The 17,131-nt window shown below is 53.4% G+C and overlaps 1 protein-coding gene across 6 annotated transcripts in view; it reads right to left on the bottom strand.

Moving 5' to 3' along the window:
* Positions 1-3,087: 3,087 nt before the first annotated feature.
* Nol4l (nucleolar protein 4 like) overlaps positions 3,088-17,131 on the bottom strand; it is a 143,865-nt gene continuing 129,821 nt past the window's right edge. For 5 of the 6 annotated variants that reach the window (XM_004668080.2, XM_045156022.1, XM_045156024.1 and 2 more), the window contains 6 exons: positions 15,433-15,710; positions 13,061-13,246; positions 12,788-12,979; positions 12,432-12,554; positions 11,780-11,981; positions 3,088-7,544 (listed from right to left, as the gene is read on the bottom strand). In XM_004668080.2, coding sequence (XP_004668137.1) covers positions 7,327-7,544; positions 11,780-11,981; positions 12,432-12,554; positions 12,788-12,979; positions 13,061-13,246; positions 15,433-15,710 — 1,199 coding nt within the window. In that variant the 3' untranslated portion in view covers positions 3,088-7,326. The remainder of the gene's footprint in view (positions 7,545-11,779; positions 11,982-12,431; positions 12,555-12,787; positions 12,980-13,060; positions 13,247-15,432; positions 15,711-17,131) is intronic. The other variant, XR_006638502.1, reaches the window with a different exon arrangement.

A 17,131-nucleotide genomic window follows, 5' to 3' on the forward strand; every position in this document is an offset into this window, starting at 1 on the left:
CTACTTGAAACCTAGAGTCTTCATGTTTCCTGTCTGTGAACATCAATTTGAATGCTGAATGTTTCCCCCACAATGTAGCACTCTATAGATTGGCTCTTGGTGCCTTATTGGGTGGGTCTTCGCTTCTCTAGGGAAGGTCCCTGACAGTGCACAAAGCCTTGCATAGTGTTTCACAGGGTGCACAGGCAATTGGAGCTCCTCGTGGAAAAGGCCTAGCTGGTAAAACTACAAAACTCTGAAGGGAGGGCTGGAGAAGTGGTTCAGTGGTTAAGGTGCTTGCCTGCAAAACCTGACAACATAAGATCAATTCCTCAGTACCTATAAAGTGGTGCATTCACTCTCCTCTCCCCTCTGTAAATTAACTATGTTTTTAATCTAAAGATCTTAAACAGAGAGCCGGGCATGGAGGCACACGCCTTTAATCCCACTGCTTGAGAGGTTGAGGTAGGAGGATAGCTGTGAGTTTGAGGTCATCCTGAGACTACATAGTGAAGTCAGCTTGGGCTAGAGTGCTTTCACTCTACCTCAAAAAACAACAAAAAACCAACAGACCTCTACCTCTACAAGGTTTTCTTTTGTAGATTTCCTGTAACTACTAGGTTTCCCTAGTATATGTTATTTTTCAAAATACGTACTTGCGCATGTGTTCGTGTGTGCACGTGTTGTAAGTTTATGCCAGGGCCTTTTGCCTCTGCAGTCAAACGGCAGCAGACACTTGCACCTCCTTTTTGCACCTGGCTTGTGTAGGTGACTTGGGAAGTGAATCTGGGTTGGCAGGCTTTGCAAGCAAATTTTAACTGCTGTGGCATATCCCAGCCCTATTTATTCTTTGAGACAGAGTCTCATGTATTCCAGGCTGGCCTCGAGCTCATTACGTATCCAAGGATAACCTTAAGTTCTGGGGCTAGTGCTGGAATTACAGGTGTGTGCCACCATGTGGCTTATGTTAGATGGCATCAAACCCAGGGACTTGTACATGGCTAGGCAAGTGTTTTACCAACCGAGCTCCACCCCAGACCCCAACAAATTTTAAGTGATTTAAGGACAACATGTAAACTCCTCTTTCTCATTGAGTAAAGTCATTGTTGATGACATTTGTCAGTGCTCTAAGGTGGCATTTTCATTTTGGTGATGTCCTGTGGATCCCACTGTTAACAACAGTGGTCTGGAGCCCTGCCTACAGAAGCTGCTTTGGGACAAGCCAGCGCTTTATTTTGTCCTCGAGAACCCAGTGCTCGGAGGAGGGGCAGCGTGGCCAAGGAGGTAAGTGTCGTGTGGAGCTGGGGCGCCAGGTCTGTGCTCTGGAGGTGCTTGGCTGATGTGTGCTGGAGTTTTGTGGTTTGTAGTTTCAGCAGGATAGGATAGGGACTTTCTGAGGGTTTACTGCCCACTGCTATGTGCCCCAGCCCTGCTGTCCACCCATACCTGGGAAGGGTGAAGCATCGTGGCTGCACCATAGTGGCTGGCTGTGTGCCCCAGCCCCAAGTACACAGTTGAAGGGCCGTAGACTGCTGACCCTTTGTCTTTGAGGTCGGCATTAGGCTACTGCACAGAATTTATATGTGTGTGTGGGTTTGGTTTGGTTTGGTTTCTTAAGAAAGGGATTGTCATGCCAATATAAATTGGCCTGGCGTGATGGCATATGCCTTTAATCCCAGCACTCAGATGGCTGAGGTAAAAGGATTACTGTGAGTTCAAGGTCATCCTAAGACTACATAGTGAATTCCAGGTCAGCCTGGGCTAGAGTGAGACCCTACCTCAAGGAAAAAAAGAAATAAATGTTTTAAGCTGGATGTGGTGGCACATGCCTTTAATCCAGCACTCAGGAGGCAGGGGCAGGAGAATCACTGTGAGTTCAAGGCCTGCCTGAGACTACATAGTGAATTCCAGGTCAGTCTAGGCTAGAGTGAAACCCTACCTTGCAAAACAAAAGCAAAAAAAAAAAAAAAAGTTTTAGGGCTGGATGGCTTACTGGTTAAGGCACTTGCCTACGAAGCCCAAGGACCCAGGTTCAATTCCCCAGTGCCCACGTAAGCCACATGCACAAGGTGGCATATGCGTCTGAAGTTTGTAGTGACTAGAGGTCCTGGCACACCCATTCCCTCTATCTCCATCTTTCTCTCAAAATATAAAAAAATATTTTTTAAAGTGTTTTAATAATGGCTAATATAGGTATTGCAGACATTCTGTAAGCAAGTGGCTTTAACCATTGAGCCATCTTCCAAGCTGCATACACATTTTGAACAGTAAAATTTATGCTTTTTAGCTTAGCAGTTGAGGCACTTGCTTGTGAACCCTAAGGACTGAGTTTGACTCTAGAACCCACATAAGCCAGATGCACAAGGTAACACACACATCTAGAGCTCGTTTACAGTGGCTAAGCCCCTGGGGTGCCAATTCTTTGCCTTTTATAAAGTTGTTTTTAAACCCATGATAACCAGCCATGTCTTCTAAAATCCAGTAATGTTTTCTAAAAACCAGTAATGTCTTCTAAAATCTTAACCTCAGTGATATGTGTAGGAGGGGGAAAACATGTATACAAACAGATTTGGGGGAAAAGTGTGTCTTTTGCTTCAAGATTTTGCTTTAAGATTTTGCATAGAAGATATGAATCAGTTACTGAACTTGCAAGATGGCAACTTGTTTGCTTTTGCGAACTGGCTCCTAGTGGTGCTGCGGGGATTGGATGTGTGTTGGCCAGGCACTGAGGTAACAGGTGGGGCAATGGTACAAGGCTTCTAGTCACAAGGGTGCAGTTCAGCCCTTACCCGGCTGATGGTTGAATCTAAGCAAGGCACGATATCCAGTGTGCCTCTGCCACGGTTTCTTTAAGCAGCAGTAGACTTTGAGACTTGTCTACCTGTGTGGAAGGGCCACCAACCATGATAGGCACCTCAGAAAGGCTTCTTTCCTACAGGCTGGGTGCTAAAAATAGAACTGTGTATTTATTTGCTCAAGAAAACCTATTGAGAATGATCCAGACTATGGCTAGGAAAAAAGAAAAGGTATTTCTAGCCAAACTAGGTTCGGAAGGGTGAGAACCAGTGGGCAGTGCTGCTGTGGAGAGGACACAGTGACGCACAGCAGTGGGTTTGTTCAGTGTTTATTAAGTAGATTCAGTCTTATATATGATATACAGATTCAAAAGGAAAAGGATTCCACATACTTATGAAATCAGTGCATTTAGCAGTAATACCATGGAGATTGAACAGCTCGATTAACAGCTCATTGGTCTTCTGTTAAGTGAGGGAAAAAGGGAGTCGGCCTGTGCTAGTCATTCCACAAACAAAACAGAATTTAGTCGCATCACGTAGAAAGACACAGTCTAGGAGTTAAAATATTAAGCCACATTTACTGAAAAACTCACTATATAGAACACAAATACTTTTTATAGAGAGCATTGAGGAGGAAGTCCTCACCTGCTTAGAAGAGCCACATTAAGTTGCATAGGTGCATATCTGTAAAAATATAATTTAGAGGTGAAACCATTGATTAATAAAGTCACCTTTAAAAGTTGGTGCCATCCATTGCTTGCGGTAAGTGCCTTATGCTTACTGTCTGGAGCCCCTGCTCCTCCCCAGAGGTGGTGGCTCCCGATCGGGCCACTTCTAGAAGAACCTTGAAGTGCTTGTACTACTTGTAGCACTGAAAGTCACAATCTCCTCTGACATGCAACCCATGCTTTTCCAAAACATGGCTCAATTATGCCAGAGGATTAATGACCTCTTAAGTTGTCCCTCAATCCTGCTTGGCTTACTCCTGAAGGCCCATGATTTCTCTTGACCTTCCCATTGCCAGGCTGTCAGGAGAATAACTGCCTCTCCCCAAGCTGGGGGCTGGGTGCCTTTGCTCCTCCGTCCGGGTGCTACCCACCAGCCAAAGGAGGCGCTATCCTGATGCCTAAGTGGACACGTGGTAGAGGCACAGGCGTCTACCAGGCAGAGTGTCGGCAAGTCGGAGTTGTGGGTGGTGTAGGTTTTTGTTTGTTTTTAGGTGGAAACAGGTACAAAGTGAGAGGTTTTGTTTTGTGGCTTTGCTAAACAGATGAGCTTAGTGAGGTGCATCTTCCTCCGTAAGAGCGCGTCTTGCAGAACACAGGGGTGGGGCGTCTGTACATGTAAACAGCACACTTCCACTGAGTCCAAAATTAGGAGCAAAATACAAAGGTTCACATTGGTCTTAGGTAGATACAGGCAAGGAAGGACCGAGCTACTGAGCTCAGAAACAACAAAACAAAGTGTCTAAAGCACCACTAAATTATATAAAAATCAGACCACGGACGGATTGAAACTGGTATTCTGGTGAAATACTTTACTATCTTGTAAAAAGTTTTACAAAAAATTACAAATTAAAAGTATCAACCCTCTGAGTTCAAAGCAGCATTTTGAGAATGAATTGGTAGTTAATCTTATAACCACCTGTGGAGTTGTACGTGGCCCTTGAGAATAGGGAAGGACAGATGACTTCCACCTGTTGCAAGTTCTCTATTGTCCCCCTAGCCCTGCCCATCCCCTCCCCAACACTATCCTTGGGATTAAACCGTTGAGTGGTGACAAAAATGATTTCAGATGGGTCACACATGCTATCACTGGTCTTCTAGGTCACCATCCACCAGAAAGACCAAGTGCCTTGTTGTGGGATCTGCCCTGCAGGCTGACATTGGTGTGTCCTCTTGCGCTGCCTGAACTTGGGATCTGCAGTGATTACTTTGTGCCCTGAGACCCTCCCTAAGACCAAAGTGGTTCTGGGGAGCTTCCTCCAGGAGAAGGCAAGCCCTCTTCCAGGGTGGGGCAGTAGCCAGCGGAGTCCATCAAAACCAACTGTGAAACTCTCCAAACAAGCAAGGGGGAGGGCTTGACGCTGCATCTTCTGTAACACCAGCAAGCAGAACCTGTTCCTGACTGACCTAGCTAATGGAATCTCATTTCCACACATTACAGCTGACTCCTGATTCAGCCATCTCTGGGGGGCTCATACAGTTTCTCTGCACGAAGGCACCCATGGTCCTTTAGGCCCCCTAGGACCATCAGCACTGGCATTCGCTTCCTTTTTCTGGAAAACACATGGAGCCTGTGCTCACACCACAGCCCAGAGGCAGGCTGCCAATGTCTGGTAATAACGGCCTGCGCTCAGGAAAACGCTGCTTCAGGTACGGCTGACGCTGATCCTTCTACGTGCCCCACGGGGCAGAGGAGGAGCCCTGCCTAGTCTCTCTCTCCTGCCTGCCAAGAAATGGTTGTGTCTGCTTTGGGTGCTGCCTCTGGGGGCAGAGATGACATAAGCAACCGATACCAGGATTTTCTAGGGCGCGATTGTCTCTGCCAGGTTTTAACATTAAGATTTTCACAAATTGCCTGGGGTAACATTTTGCAAAAGATCTACTGATTACTTTGTAGTATTCACACACAAAAATAAATATTTACACAAATTCAAACATCCAGGAGTCCTACTGAGCAGGTAGGAAACTGGGCACATGGCCGGCCGGCTGTGGGAGAGGCCTTGGGCATTGGAGCTTGTGCTGTATGAGGGGGCTCAGGTGTCCTGGCCCTGACCAGAGGCCTGGGGAGCGGGTGGGCGGGCACGTGGAAGGCAGAGGTGGTGTGGCTGGGTGGGCGCTGGAGACTAAGGGAGAGACTAGCCCTAACCTCGGGGTGGAAGTGTCTATGGGTGTCACCCTGCCTTGCAGCCCTGGATCTGACCAGGTGGCCACCCTCACTGGCACTGCCTGCCCACCCCTGCTGAAGGGTGGTCTACCAGACTGCCACAGCAGTTACTGCCACAAAACTGCTTTGGGAAGGGTCACTTGCTCTGGGTTTGGGTGGCTCTCTGAATCTGGCCTATGTCCACTCGACCCTGGCTCCCCTGGGACCTCTTTGCTCTGGGGGAGAAAAGGCAACAGGGCTTCTGCCTGCTCTGGGCAGGGACAGGCAGCACAATGCTGCTGTCATGGCTACGGAGTGTTGAGCAGAGGAGAGGCTCCAGGGCCTGCTGAGGTCTGGGTGAATCCCTGGTTTTAGCAGCACTGGTAGGTATTGCACAGAGCAAGAGGAAGTGCCTATCAAGGGAGGAAGGAAACCAGGACAGCCTTTTCTGCCCCTTTTCACACTCCAGGGACTGGGTTTCTTACAGGACAGGACCTTTTACAAAAAGGGCAGTTCTGTGAGAGCCCAAGTAGCTTCTCCATGTCCACTGATGATCCCTTTACTCCAACCACGAGGTAAGGGTCAAAGCTGCCTGACAGGGAGGTGGCCCTTTTAGGTATCTGGGGACGGGGGTCCTATGCGCCCACTGACTGTTCAAACCTGGGTCCTTGGCAGCAAGATAAGGACCAGTGTCCTGCTGGCCAGCCACCAGTTCCCAGCATTCCATCCTGTCAAGCAGCTGCCAGGGCCAGGCAATGGCAAACTGCTGGCTGTGAGGGCCATCAGACCCTTCTAGGCGCCGGCTCTTGGGCACTGGGTCAGACTTACCTCCCGGCAGACACATTGCATGGGAGCTGGGAGACAGCTGTTCAGAATGGGCTTTGGGGGCACATCCTGGAAAAGCCCATGCTGGAGTGTGAGGTAGAATACAGGTGACCGTGTGACTGGGGCTCTGTAGAATGGGTGAGTGCCTTTTTGTTTTGCTTTGCAATGGGTGTGGGTGAGGTCCTCTTGTTTGGCAGTGCCTGGCAGTGTCCCTGTGGCAGCACTGGGATCTGCAACAAGACAGCCCGGTGCAGTGGTAGTGGCCTTCCCCAGGATGTGCTTGCTGGGCACTTGGGAGACAGCCAGCTGGAGCCCACATGACCCTGCTGGTCCCCAGCCCACGTCAGTGTAGTGATATGGAATGTTAGGTACAGGGATATCCTTCTGATCAGACAGACACAGACTGGCAATCTGTACAAACACAAAAGAATCCATTTTCAGAAAAATAAATTACTAGGGGAGAGGAAGAAAGGGTCCACTTTGCTTTTCTCAATAAATATGCAATTCTGCTCACCTAAGACTTGAAAGGTAATTATGGGGGGGTGGTATTCTAACATCAGGGTCCACGAAGGTGATTCTAAATAGAGCTGCAGCCCCATTGCCTTGTCAGGGGAGCCCCAATCCTTCCAGAGCTGCCCTGTTGGCCTCTTCCAAGCAGGTCAGAGCACCCGTGTGGTAAGATTCCCAGAAAAAGTGTCCTTGTGCCCAAAGTCTCAGATGCTCGGAGTGTGGCTAGAAACAGCTCTTTTGGATCCCACCTCTTTCAGACAACTATGTACCAACTGGTGAGGCAGGAGGCTGGGTCCGGGGCTGGGTCAGCCACCTTCCCTGGCGTAGTGCACTCCAGGAGCCAGTGGGGTCAGTTCTGCTGTAAAATGAGGTTCTCCAGTTCATCCGCAGAGCGCAGCAGGAAGGCTGCGGATTCTCGGTAACCAGCGATGAGCTGCCGCACAGCACTGATCTCCGTGGGGCTGAGCTGGGCCGTGGGCATGGTCCTGCTGGTGCTGTTGCTGGAAGGCGTGGGCGTGGGAGGCGTGGGAGTAGAGGCCCCGCCTTTCATGCTGAGGTCCGTGGGCCCTGTGGAGAAGAAAAGAGGGTTAAGGGGTGGCATCTGGGAGGTGTGCCTCTGTGGGGTGGGCATAGAGTCTTGATGGTTGCTGCCCTAACATCTAGAATGGGGTTGCACAGGCCATGGCTTAAGATGACCCCAAGGGATCTCGCAGTACCAGTTACCACACCGCCGCCACATGTGACAGGTGCAAAGGAGGCTGAAAGGTCTGCACGGTGAGTAAGCTTGGGGGAGGGGAGTGGCGTCAGGCAGGGGTCCTACCCTCGCTCCCCACCTCTGTCCATGCCCACCATTACTTTCTTAGGACTCCCACCAGGTATCCCTGCTGTGGTACCCAGGTAAACAGGTGGCCTTAGGGCAAAGAAACCATCCTGGTGATGCTTGTGCCCTGTCTCCTGTGTGGCAGGCAAGCTTGAGAATATGACTAATGGTCCCAGGAAGAAACTGGGGAGACGCTACAAAAAAAAAAATCCATTGGTTGGGGCTAGAGAGATGGTTTAGCAGTTAAGGAGCCCGCAAAACTTAGTTCAATTCCCCTGTACCCGTGTAAGCCAAATGCACAAACAGATGCATGCGTTTGGAGTTTGTTCACTTGCCGTGGCTAGAGGCTGCTGTACCCATTTCTCTTGTTCACAGGCTCACTCTCAAATATTTAAAAAAAAATCTCTTGGTGTGTCTGGGGGCAGTAGGGATGTATGTGCTGTGCCTCCCACTAGAAGGGCAGAAAGGGGGTGGGTGTTACATGCCAGGCACCATCTACAACAGAACTACAAAAGACCAGCCACAGTGGCACTGGCATGAGCTTTGACATGCAGTGAGCACCCACCCTCAGAGGTGCTGCTGGCGCCTGGGCCCTTCCTGGGAGAAGCTCCTCTGTGGTGGAGGAGGAGGAAGGCTGGTACCTTCCACTGCGGCAAGAGAGCATGTGGGATGCCTGAGAGGCTAGAATGCTTACAACAGAGCCCAGAGATTTCTAGGGGAATCGTCTGCCCTCTGCTGGCAGATGGTGGCAGCAAAGAGAGCCTGAAACTAGGGATGCAGAGTGGAGAGGGGACCACAGGCCTTCTCCCAGCCTTTCACAAGCTCTGTGGAGAAAGCTGCTGGTTTTGGATAAGGCAAGTTGATTAGAATACTGCTCTGTTAGTCATTTTATGGGGAATACCTGAACTTATCGAAGTCTCAGATCTCTTGTGTACAGAGCAAGCAGGCTCGGGGATGTGGGAGCTTCAGTGAGACTCGGGAAACCCTGACAGGTGGGCCCTGCAGACAAGCTCTCAGCCTAGCTGTGGTGGTCAGCAGTCTGGGGTTCTGAAATGGGCTCCCAGTAGACATGGAAGTTCCTGGAGCCTGAAAGACCTTTGTAGTGTATGTATTTTGAATATGTTATTTATTTGAGACTCCAGACACATGTGTCACCTTGTGCATCTGGCTTACGTGGGTCTTGGGGAATTGAACCTGGGTCCTTAGGCTTTGCAGGCAAGTGCCTTAACTGCTAAGCCATCTCTCCGGCCTATGAAAGGTCTTTATGCCAAGAGAAAACAACCAGAGAGCTGGGGAGTGTGGGATCCAGAACCTGTGCTAAGGCCTTCACCAGCTCAGCTACCTCAGCTTTCCTGCTGCTCCCCATTCTCCCTTGAGGTCCTGTCCCCACGCCCTCAGCCATCTCCTGGATGTTATCTTACAGGTGCATGTGAGGCTCCTATGGGTCATCAGCCATGTCCTTTTCATCCTGTGAGTTTTGATGGCCAGGCTCACTCATTCTTGCATCTACCCTGGCAGGTTTTATACTGCCATAGAGATAGACATACCCTTGTCACTGGAAACATCTAGACCAATAGTAACATCTTGGGATAAGTTACAGAAACTTGACTTGCTGTTAAAAGTACGCTGGTGCCGCCTCAAATTGGGGAAGGAAGCTGGCATATGTGATTGGAAAGTTTGCCACAAGGGCTTACTTCCCCTCTTACTGGTGAATATGGATGTCAAGGAGGAGGTCTGGGAGCTGGTTTGCTAAAGAGTATCCTTGTAGCTGGTGATGTGGCTTAGTGGCAAAGCAGTTGCCTAGTATATGCAAGGCCTTGGGTTCAATCCCTAGCACTGAAAAAATAAGTTCTTGAAATTGAGGACACAGTCAAGCACAGTCCTGTGTTGATGGCCTCCACTGGCTTCTGGATGTACCAGGGGCAGGGCCCAGAGAGGTGGGAAGAAGGGGGAGGTTTGGTCCTCTGGGGCATCTCTACATAAGCAATACTTGGGATAACCAAGGCCACCTGCCAGTCAATCATGCGTGGTAGCCCAGGGTTTTCCTCTTTCTCTGTCCCCAAGTCTTGCCCAGTTCACCATTTCACTGCTATACTCAGTGTTCTCCTTCCTCCTCTCCTAGGCTGTACTGAAGACTGGAAAGGAGAAGATCCCTGTTTCCTATGGCCAATCTGATCTTTACTCATTCTGTGCAGCCTCTGGTTACAGCTCAAGCTCAAGCGGCTGATCACTGAGGAGCTGGAGTGGGCACAAGCTGCCCAGCATCCCAAGCAAGACAGGCAGAGCCTGACTAAGCTGATTTGCATTTAAGTGCCAACGTAGTGAGCAAAATGAGGAGCTCTGAGCCACTAGCAAGGCTGCAGGACTGAGCTGTCAAGTGAGTGAGGACCGCTGTTGGGCAGGGCCAGGAGGCAGGGCGGCTCTACAGCGTTGCAGCCGCTTATCGTTTCCCTCCAGCTACTTGACTCAACCCAGCCCCAGTGTCCTTCATGTGAGGCATCGCTTCTCTGGACAAGGAGGGAAATGGCCAGATCTGGATTCTTCCCAGCTCTGAGGTACCAGCATGTTCAGATGTGGGACATTTAAGGCCCCAGGGTACACAGGGCAGCACCCAGCTGCCTCCTGATGGGTGCTGGATGCTCCAGCAGGTGTGCACAGGGTTGGAGTGCAGACCCACACTCTGAGGAGAGGTTGGAAAACCTCTGCAGCTGAAATCCCAAGACAGGCCACGCTGGGTAGTAAGTACACGTGAAGATTTGTGGCCATCATTTCTGCCTAGGCAGGACTGGGCACCAGGTCATCCCTCCTCCTACTGAGTTCCAGTGTCCTCATATGTCCTTCAAAAGGGGGTTCTAACCCCCTCTATCCTGGAACCCACCTCACACATTCTAGCAAGAGGCCCACTGGGTGGGACAGCCCTTCCTAGAGAGAGAGCAGCGGCTCCCAGGCGCCCACTCCACCCTGGCTGTGCAAGCCACTCTGGCCTGGCTTCAGGGATTAGGGCCAGGCAGCCTCTTTTAGGTTAAGAGGCATTAGAAGGGATGAGAAGCTAAGCCTAGGCAGGGCTCTTCCAGGGACCAGTTCTGGGGCACAGTGAGTATTGGGGCCCAGGCCCGCAAGGGTTGTGTGGAGAAGGCATGTGCTTTCTGCCACAGCTAGAGTCTCTCTCTCTCCCTTGTTGCCCAGGTACAGTGAGAGGTCTCCTGAAGTCAAGGATGGCTTAAGAAATTCCCAGGCACGCTGCAGTCAAGACCAAGCACCAGAGCACCCCAGCCTGCCAGTGGCCCTGCCTCCCACCTGTTCCTTAAGCCGCAGCCTGGTGACCTCAACTCTTCCCTCCCTGTGGCCTCTGAACACGCTCTCATCACAAGGGCAGACAGAACAGAATGACAGAGGCTAAGCGCAGGTGACAACCCTTCGGTGCTTCAATCCTATGAGCCCCCCAGACCCAGTCAAACCCAAGGCCCTGTGACTGCTCTCACCCTGCTGCCCGCACACCAGGCAGTGTCTGTCTGTCTCCATAAGGAGGTCTCTCTCCTCTCTGCCCTTCCCACCCCCCGCTTCCCTCTCCAGGGCATCTCATCCACAGCAGAACTACCTGGGAAGCACTTGCTGAACCCCTCCACTTAGGGCACGAACAGGACGACCTGGTGCTTAACCACTGCCCCAGATGACTCAGATACGGGTTTCATGGGTGCAGAGGCTACACTGGATCTTTGTAATTGCTTCTCCGCCTTTTGACTAAGACTGAAACGTGGCCAGATCCTGGCTGTGCAGCCAACCCAGTGTGACCTCACTGAACCCTGCTGTCCGTCCCCACACAATGTCGAGGGGAGGGGACGCACGCACAGGGAGTGGAGCAAGACAGAAGAGGGCGCAGCGCTGGGTGGAAGTGCGGGGCCGTGGGGACGAGGAGGAGCTGGGGCTTCCTGACCGGTCTGCGCAAGGCCAGCGCTAGGGGGCTGCTCAGGACCCCGCTCACCATTACTGTGATTTCCTGTCTGGAGGGAAGCAGAGGGCTGCAGGTTGCTGCTCAAGGCCCCGTAGCCGCGGTAGCTGTAGTTGAGGCCGCCGTTGACATACACGGGGTCCTGGGAGTAGGCGGAGGCTGGCAGTGAGTAGGTGGAGTGCGCGATGGCAGAGGCGTCCCGGGAGTGCTGTTTGTCCAGGGCTATGGGCTCGTCCTGCAGAGGTGAGAGGGCAGTGCTGGCGCAGCTAAGGGGCCGGGGCTCTGCACCCCATGATGGGGTGTCACCCTGACACGCTGGCTGGTCCCTCTCCCTGGTCACCCTGCCCCAGGGATCTCTGCTGGCTGGGCATATGTACCTGTGGGACATATCTGTCCTGCCCAGCCTGAAGATCCTTTATGCATGGGCCTGAAACCTGTGATCCTCTTGCCTCAGCCTCTTGCGTGCTGGGATTACAGGGGTATATCATTATGCCCAGCCCGGACTTCCTTTTGGGAAGTGTGCAGTACCTTTATGACCTGACCCCTCTTACCTTCCCACCTACCTTTCTGATCCCCTGCCTGTCCCCATAGCTGCCCCCTCAGCTCCATTTGTACCCGGTTCACCACTGCCTGTGGGATGGCGACCACCTCCGCCCCTTGGGCGTGGCCAGCTGTGGGCAGGTACCTGTGAGGACTGGTAGGTCTCCAGGCGCATCCTTTTGGCTGCTTTCCTGGTCTCGCTCTCGCAGGCAGCTGCTAGAATGTTCTCTGCCATGGCTGAGGTCAGGTGGGGAGGCGTGGGTCTAGTCTGCAGGCAGAACGGGCATGAAGCTGGTGTTGGGGCTGGAAGGGCTCTGGGCTTGTTCAGAAATCCTGGCCAGGGGCAGGGGATATCAGAGCTGAGGTTGGGGCTCTCCTCAGTTCCTTCATATGTGAAACAGGGTTACTGGGAGGTGGGAGGGAAGGAGTCTGGCTAGGGCATGGTTTGGAGGGCAGAGGTAGCACTGCGGGAGAGGGTGGCGGGCAGCGAGAGGCACTCACCATCTCCATGCCATTCTTCTTCATGCGGCGGCAGGACTTGAGGTATGTGCGGATGCGCTTGCGGGCCCGCTCCTGGAACTCGGGGAACTGCCGGCTGCAGGACTCGATGATGGCCTGGATCTTCTCCTTGGGCTGCTTGGAGATGGGCACCATGCGGTCCAGGTTCTCATCCACAAAGAGCCGCACAAACATCTAGGGGAGACACAGGCCATTGGAGGGGCTGGCCCTGCCTTGGACCCATTCCTATCCCACCTGACCCTGCCTGGTGCTCACATTGAAGGCCTTGAGACGCTCAGGGTCCATGCCCTCCGAGTCATTCATCTTGTCATTGTCCTCGTGGTCATCATGGTCGTCGTCATCATCATCCGCAGTGGGGGCCCGGCCCACCGTCAGGTCCTCAGGACACCCACTGACCTCGGTCTTGATGGAATCATAGCTCCCAGAGCTATAAGGGGGGGACTGAAACAGGGTAAGAGGCAGAGGGACAAGTCATGTGACTGCCTGTGGCCCTTGATCACCTACAGGGCATGGTATGTTTGGGGACCAGGTTGGAGAGTTCATCCAGCTGCCACCAGAGTCTCAGTTGTCAGCCCTGAGCAAGTCGGCCCTCCCGCTCTGAACCAGGGCATCTGTCCTGCTCCCACTTGGCTGCTGTCAGGAGGCCTGACAGGAGCCGCGTGCGGGGACCTTGCTCCTTGGGCAAGGCACTGGGCACAGGGTAGCAGCAGCTTCCTGGGGAGTGGTGCCCAGATCAGGACCTACAACCTTGTGGGAGGGTCACAAAAAGATTCCCACCAGCCAACCTCGTGTGTGTGCCAGGATCTGTTTTGGCTTCTGAGTTCCCTCCTAGATTCCCAAAGGACTGCAACCTTGAGTTGACAAGTGAGCTGTCACTAGAGCAGCGAATGTGCTGTCTGTCTGAGAGGAGGAACAGATGGGCTGAGAGGGAGCCAGCCAAGTGGGCAGGTCCACAAGCAGGGTGCATTCCCCAGCTCCACACTGGGCTGCTTCAGGTCTGCCTCCCAGGAAGATACTGTGAGCTGGGAGAATAGGTATGCGGGAAGGGAGGGGGACCCCGCTCTAGCCTGGTGTCACCTGTCCTAACGCTGAGAAGGACTGGGGCCTTCCACCCACTTTCCTCCCCTAACCAGTCCTCCCTCTCGCCAGTCATCAGTTTCTTCTCGGTCCCTGATCATCAGGGTGTCCTTTGTGACCCTGTCCCACAGCACCTAGCTCAGGGCCTGCTATCATCTGCATTTTAGCAAGTGTGCACTTGTGGTGTGTCCTGACTTCATCCCTTCCCCGAAGGAGGTTGGCAGTGATTAGCTGAACCCAGGACACACACAGCTGCCATGTCAGCACTGCACTCATGATGTGGCACCAGCATGGCATGGAAGGACCCCATGTGTCACTGAGCAACACTCCATGAGGACACATCTGGTGCCCTATGCTCCAGCCATGGCCCCTGGGGTCAGTCTTCCCAGTTTCTTCATCTGTGCAAAGACTTGACAGGGCAGAACCACAACCCTCCAGAATCATAGTTTGGGGACAAAAGACTTGTGGGGCATGGTGCTGGCTACCACCTGGCTCTGACCATGGACAAGTCAGATTCCCAACTCCTTGGCCAAGGCCAGATAAGCCATTTGCCTCACCTGTTCCCGCCCTCAGTGTCCCCTTTCCCAGAGCAGGGTCCTTAAATTTCTCCTTCCTCTGCCTGAGGAAGGAGGGATGGCTTCCTGTGACACCCCCCTCGCAGTCACCCGTGCCTTCTTGAGTGCAGGCTTCCTGCTCACGTTCCACTTCCCTGGCACCCGAGCCCCAGCCGGGCCCACCCTGGAGCCACAGTGACAGTGGCTTGAGTTCCCTGCTGAGCACACCGTGCCCCTACTATGAGAGCCGCTCTGCCTGCTCCTCGGACATGCTACATGCTGCTAGGCTGGTTCTTGTGGCTTGTACTGGACACCATCCCCATGAGAGCCTCTGAAGAAGGGAACCTGGCCCAGGACAGCGAGGCTCCGGGGGCAGCAACTTCAGTGGCCCAGACAGAGTGTAGGAAGCATGAACGTGAGGGCCTACTCTGACCACCCCGTATCCTCATCAACATCAAGAGGAGCTCCACAGCCCTCATCCTGGGGCCTCACCCTTTTGTACTATGATCCATGAAACAGACCGGGCAGAGTAAGTAACCAGGCAGTGAGAGAGACCTTTGATGTCTTTTGTTTTATAGAACCTGGGCTAAGTAACCCAGGCTGGCCTAAACACACTGTGTAGTGCAGGGCTCACTTCAGATTTCCAGCTCTCCTCCCGCTTCAGCCTTCGGAGTGGTGAGGCTGTGCGCACGCACCACTGGACTCCCCAGGTCTTGTCTTCTGGGCCAAGTGGGCCCCTTGCTGATCTTCACATCAGACTGCTCCCTGGGAGGGGATGAGCCCCAAGGGACACACCTCACTTGCCACCTCCACCAAGACAGGAGCCGTCAGCCCTGCTGCACAGCCTTGGAGAAGCAGGGCCTGGTTGGGGCACACAGACATCCCTCATTCTGGGGCCTCTCTAGAAAGTGATGAAATGGCCACAACTCCCACCCTGGCCTGATGTCACACGTGGGCTGAACTCCAACCTCCCAAGGACCCAGAGGGCCTACACACCTCGGAGGTGCTCTTCACCCCGTACTTGACACGGCTCCGCAGCCCATCAGTACTGCAGCCATCTGAGGGGTAGGAGGGTGTGCCAAGCGCCGTGCCTGGTGGGAGCTTGTCACACAGGTTGATGGGCTGATCCTCAGCCGTGGCAGTGAAGTCCATGGGGGCCGCGGCACCGCTGCCATTCATCTCAGGAAAGGAGGGGTCACCCTGCGTGCTGCTGGAGGTGGACGGGTTCAGGGTGGAGGAGCCATTGCCGCTGCCGCTCTCAGAGGAGGAGTCATCTGGAACAAGAGCCCTGTGGTGAAACCCCATCCCAGCATCTACTGTCTCCAGAGGCCCAGCTCGGCCTGCTGGCCTTGGCAGCCCCCTCTGAGTATCCTCATAGGGCAGAAGTATGCTCTCTGCTCCACACCAGATGACCTGGGATGTGGGCTGAGGCAAGGACAGGTAGCAGGGCCACAGTAGCAGGCAACCAGGAGGCTTCTGCCCTCCAAACCTACAAATGCAAGGCTGAGCTTCAAGTAGCCCACCACAGGTTCCCTAGACACTCTCCCAGAGCTGCAAGATGGCCCCTTCCAACCCAGCTGGTCCCTCTCTGTCTCACCTCTTCCCACCCTCAGAGGCCCCCAACCCACAGCAAGGTTCTTGAATTTCTCCTTTAAAGCTATTTGAGGAAGGAGGATGGCTCCACTGTAACACCACTCCCTCACAGTCACCCATGTCTTCCTGCGCACAGTCTAGCCACATCCTGGCTCCGGGCCTGCAAGGTTTGGGTCCGCCTTCCAAGCGCCTTCAATGGCTTTCCCCGCTTCCTAGAGGCGGGAGCCCTCTGCTGTGAAAGGCAGCACACTGCAGGATCTGGAGGGTAACTTGAACTCCCCAGACATTTTCAGATAAATTCCAGGCCCCTCTTCCCACATGCCCCAATCTCCTGCTTCATCAGACAAGGAATGAGACCACGGAGCTGTAACTATGCAGAGTGGGTCGGTGGGTTGCTGCAGATCACTGTCTCAGGTGAGCACCCGGAGTGGAGGGCTCCCAGACCACCCCCTCCTCCCAGGCCAGGGTCGTGCTGGACCCCACCCCCACCGCCAGCAGATTATGAAGATTTAGTCCCTGATGTGGAGCCCTGGGCACGCGCCTCCCCAGTGTCCCCATGGTGACGGAGCGGCTTTAGCACCCCGACCAATCACTGGCCTCCATGCTGCCTGGAGGGCGGGACCAAGCTGCCCATCAAACAACCCAGGCCTTGGGTGGAGGGGAATGGGGAAAGCCTGGTGCAGTGATCTCCCTCCCCCTCAGCTGCCGCAGGTCCCCTGGGGCCAGGCTTCTTGGCCTCCTCCGTATCGTGGCTGAGTCTCTTCACCCTCCCTCCGTTCTGCTGTGGGCTCTGCCCCAAGCCCAAGCGCTCAGCTCTGGGCTCTATCTCACCGCGTAGCCCTTCCACTCACATTTTTCTCAGGCAATATTTCCAATAACCAATCTAGGTATTTGTGGAACGAAGAAACTGCAGAGCAGTTTTAACTGAGTACCTAGTGTGTGCTGGCCCGGACCCCAGACACAGACAAGGAGGGTTCCAGTTGCACTTACTGAATCCCACCAGAAAGTGGGAAAGTGAGTTTCCAGAGAGAGTGACACCTGCCCAGCCACTGTCAAAGCACACGGCGCCCCTCCCACCCTTTCACAGCCCAGGCCTACTCAT

Source organism: Jaculus jaculus, chromosome 8 (genome assembly GCF_020740685.1).
Source record: "Jaculus jaculus isolate mJacJac1 chromosome 8, mJacJac1.mat.Y.cur, whole genome shotgun sequence".
Taxonomy (NCBI): Eukaryota; Metazoa; Chordata; class Mammalia; order Rodentia; family Dipodidae; genus Jaculus; species Jaculus jaculus.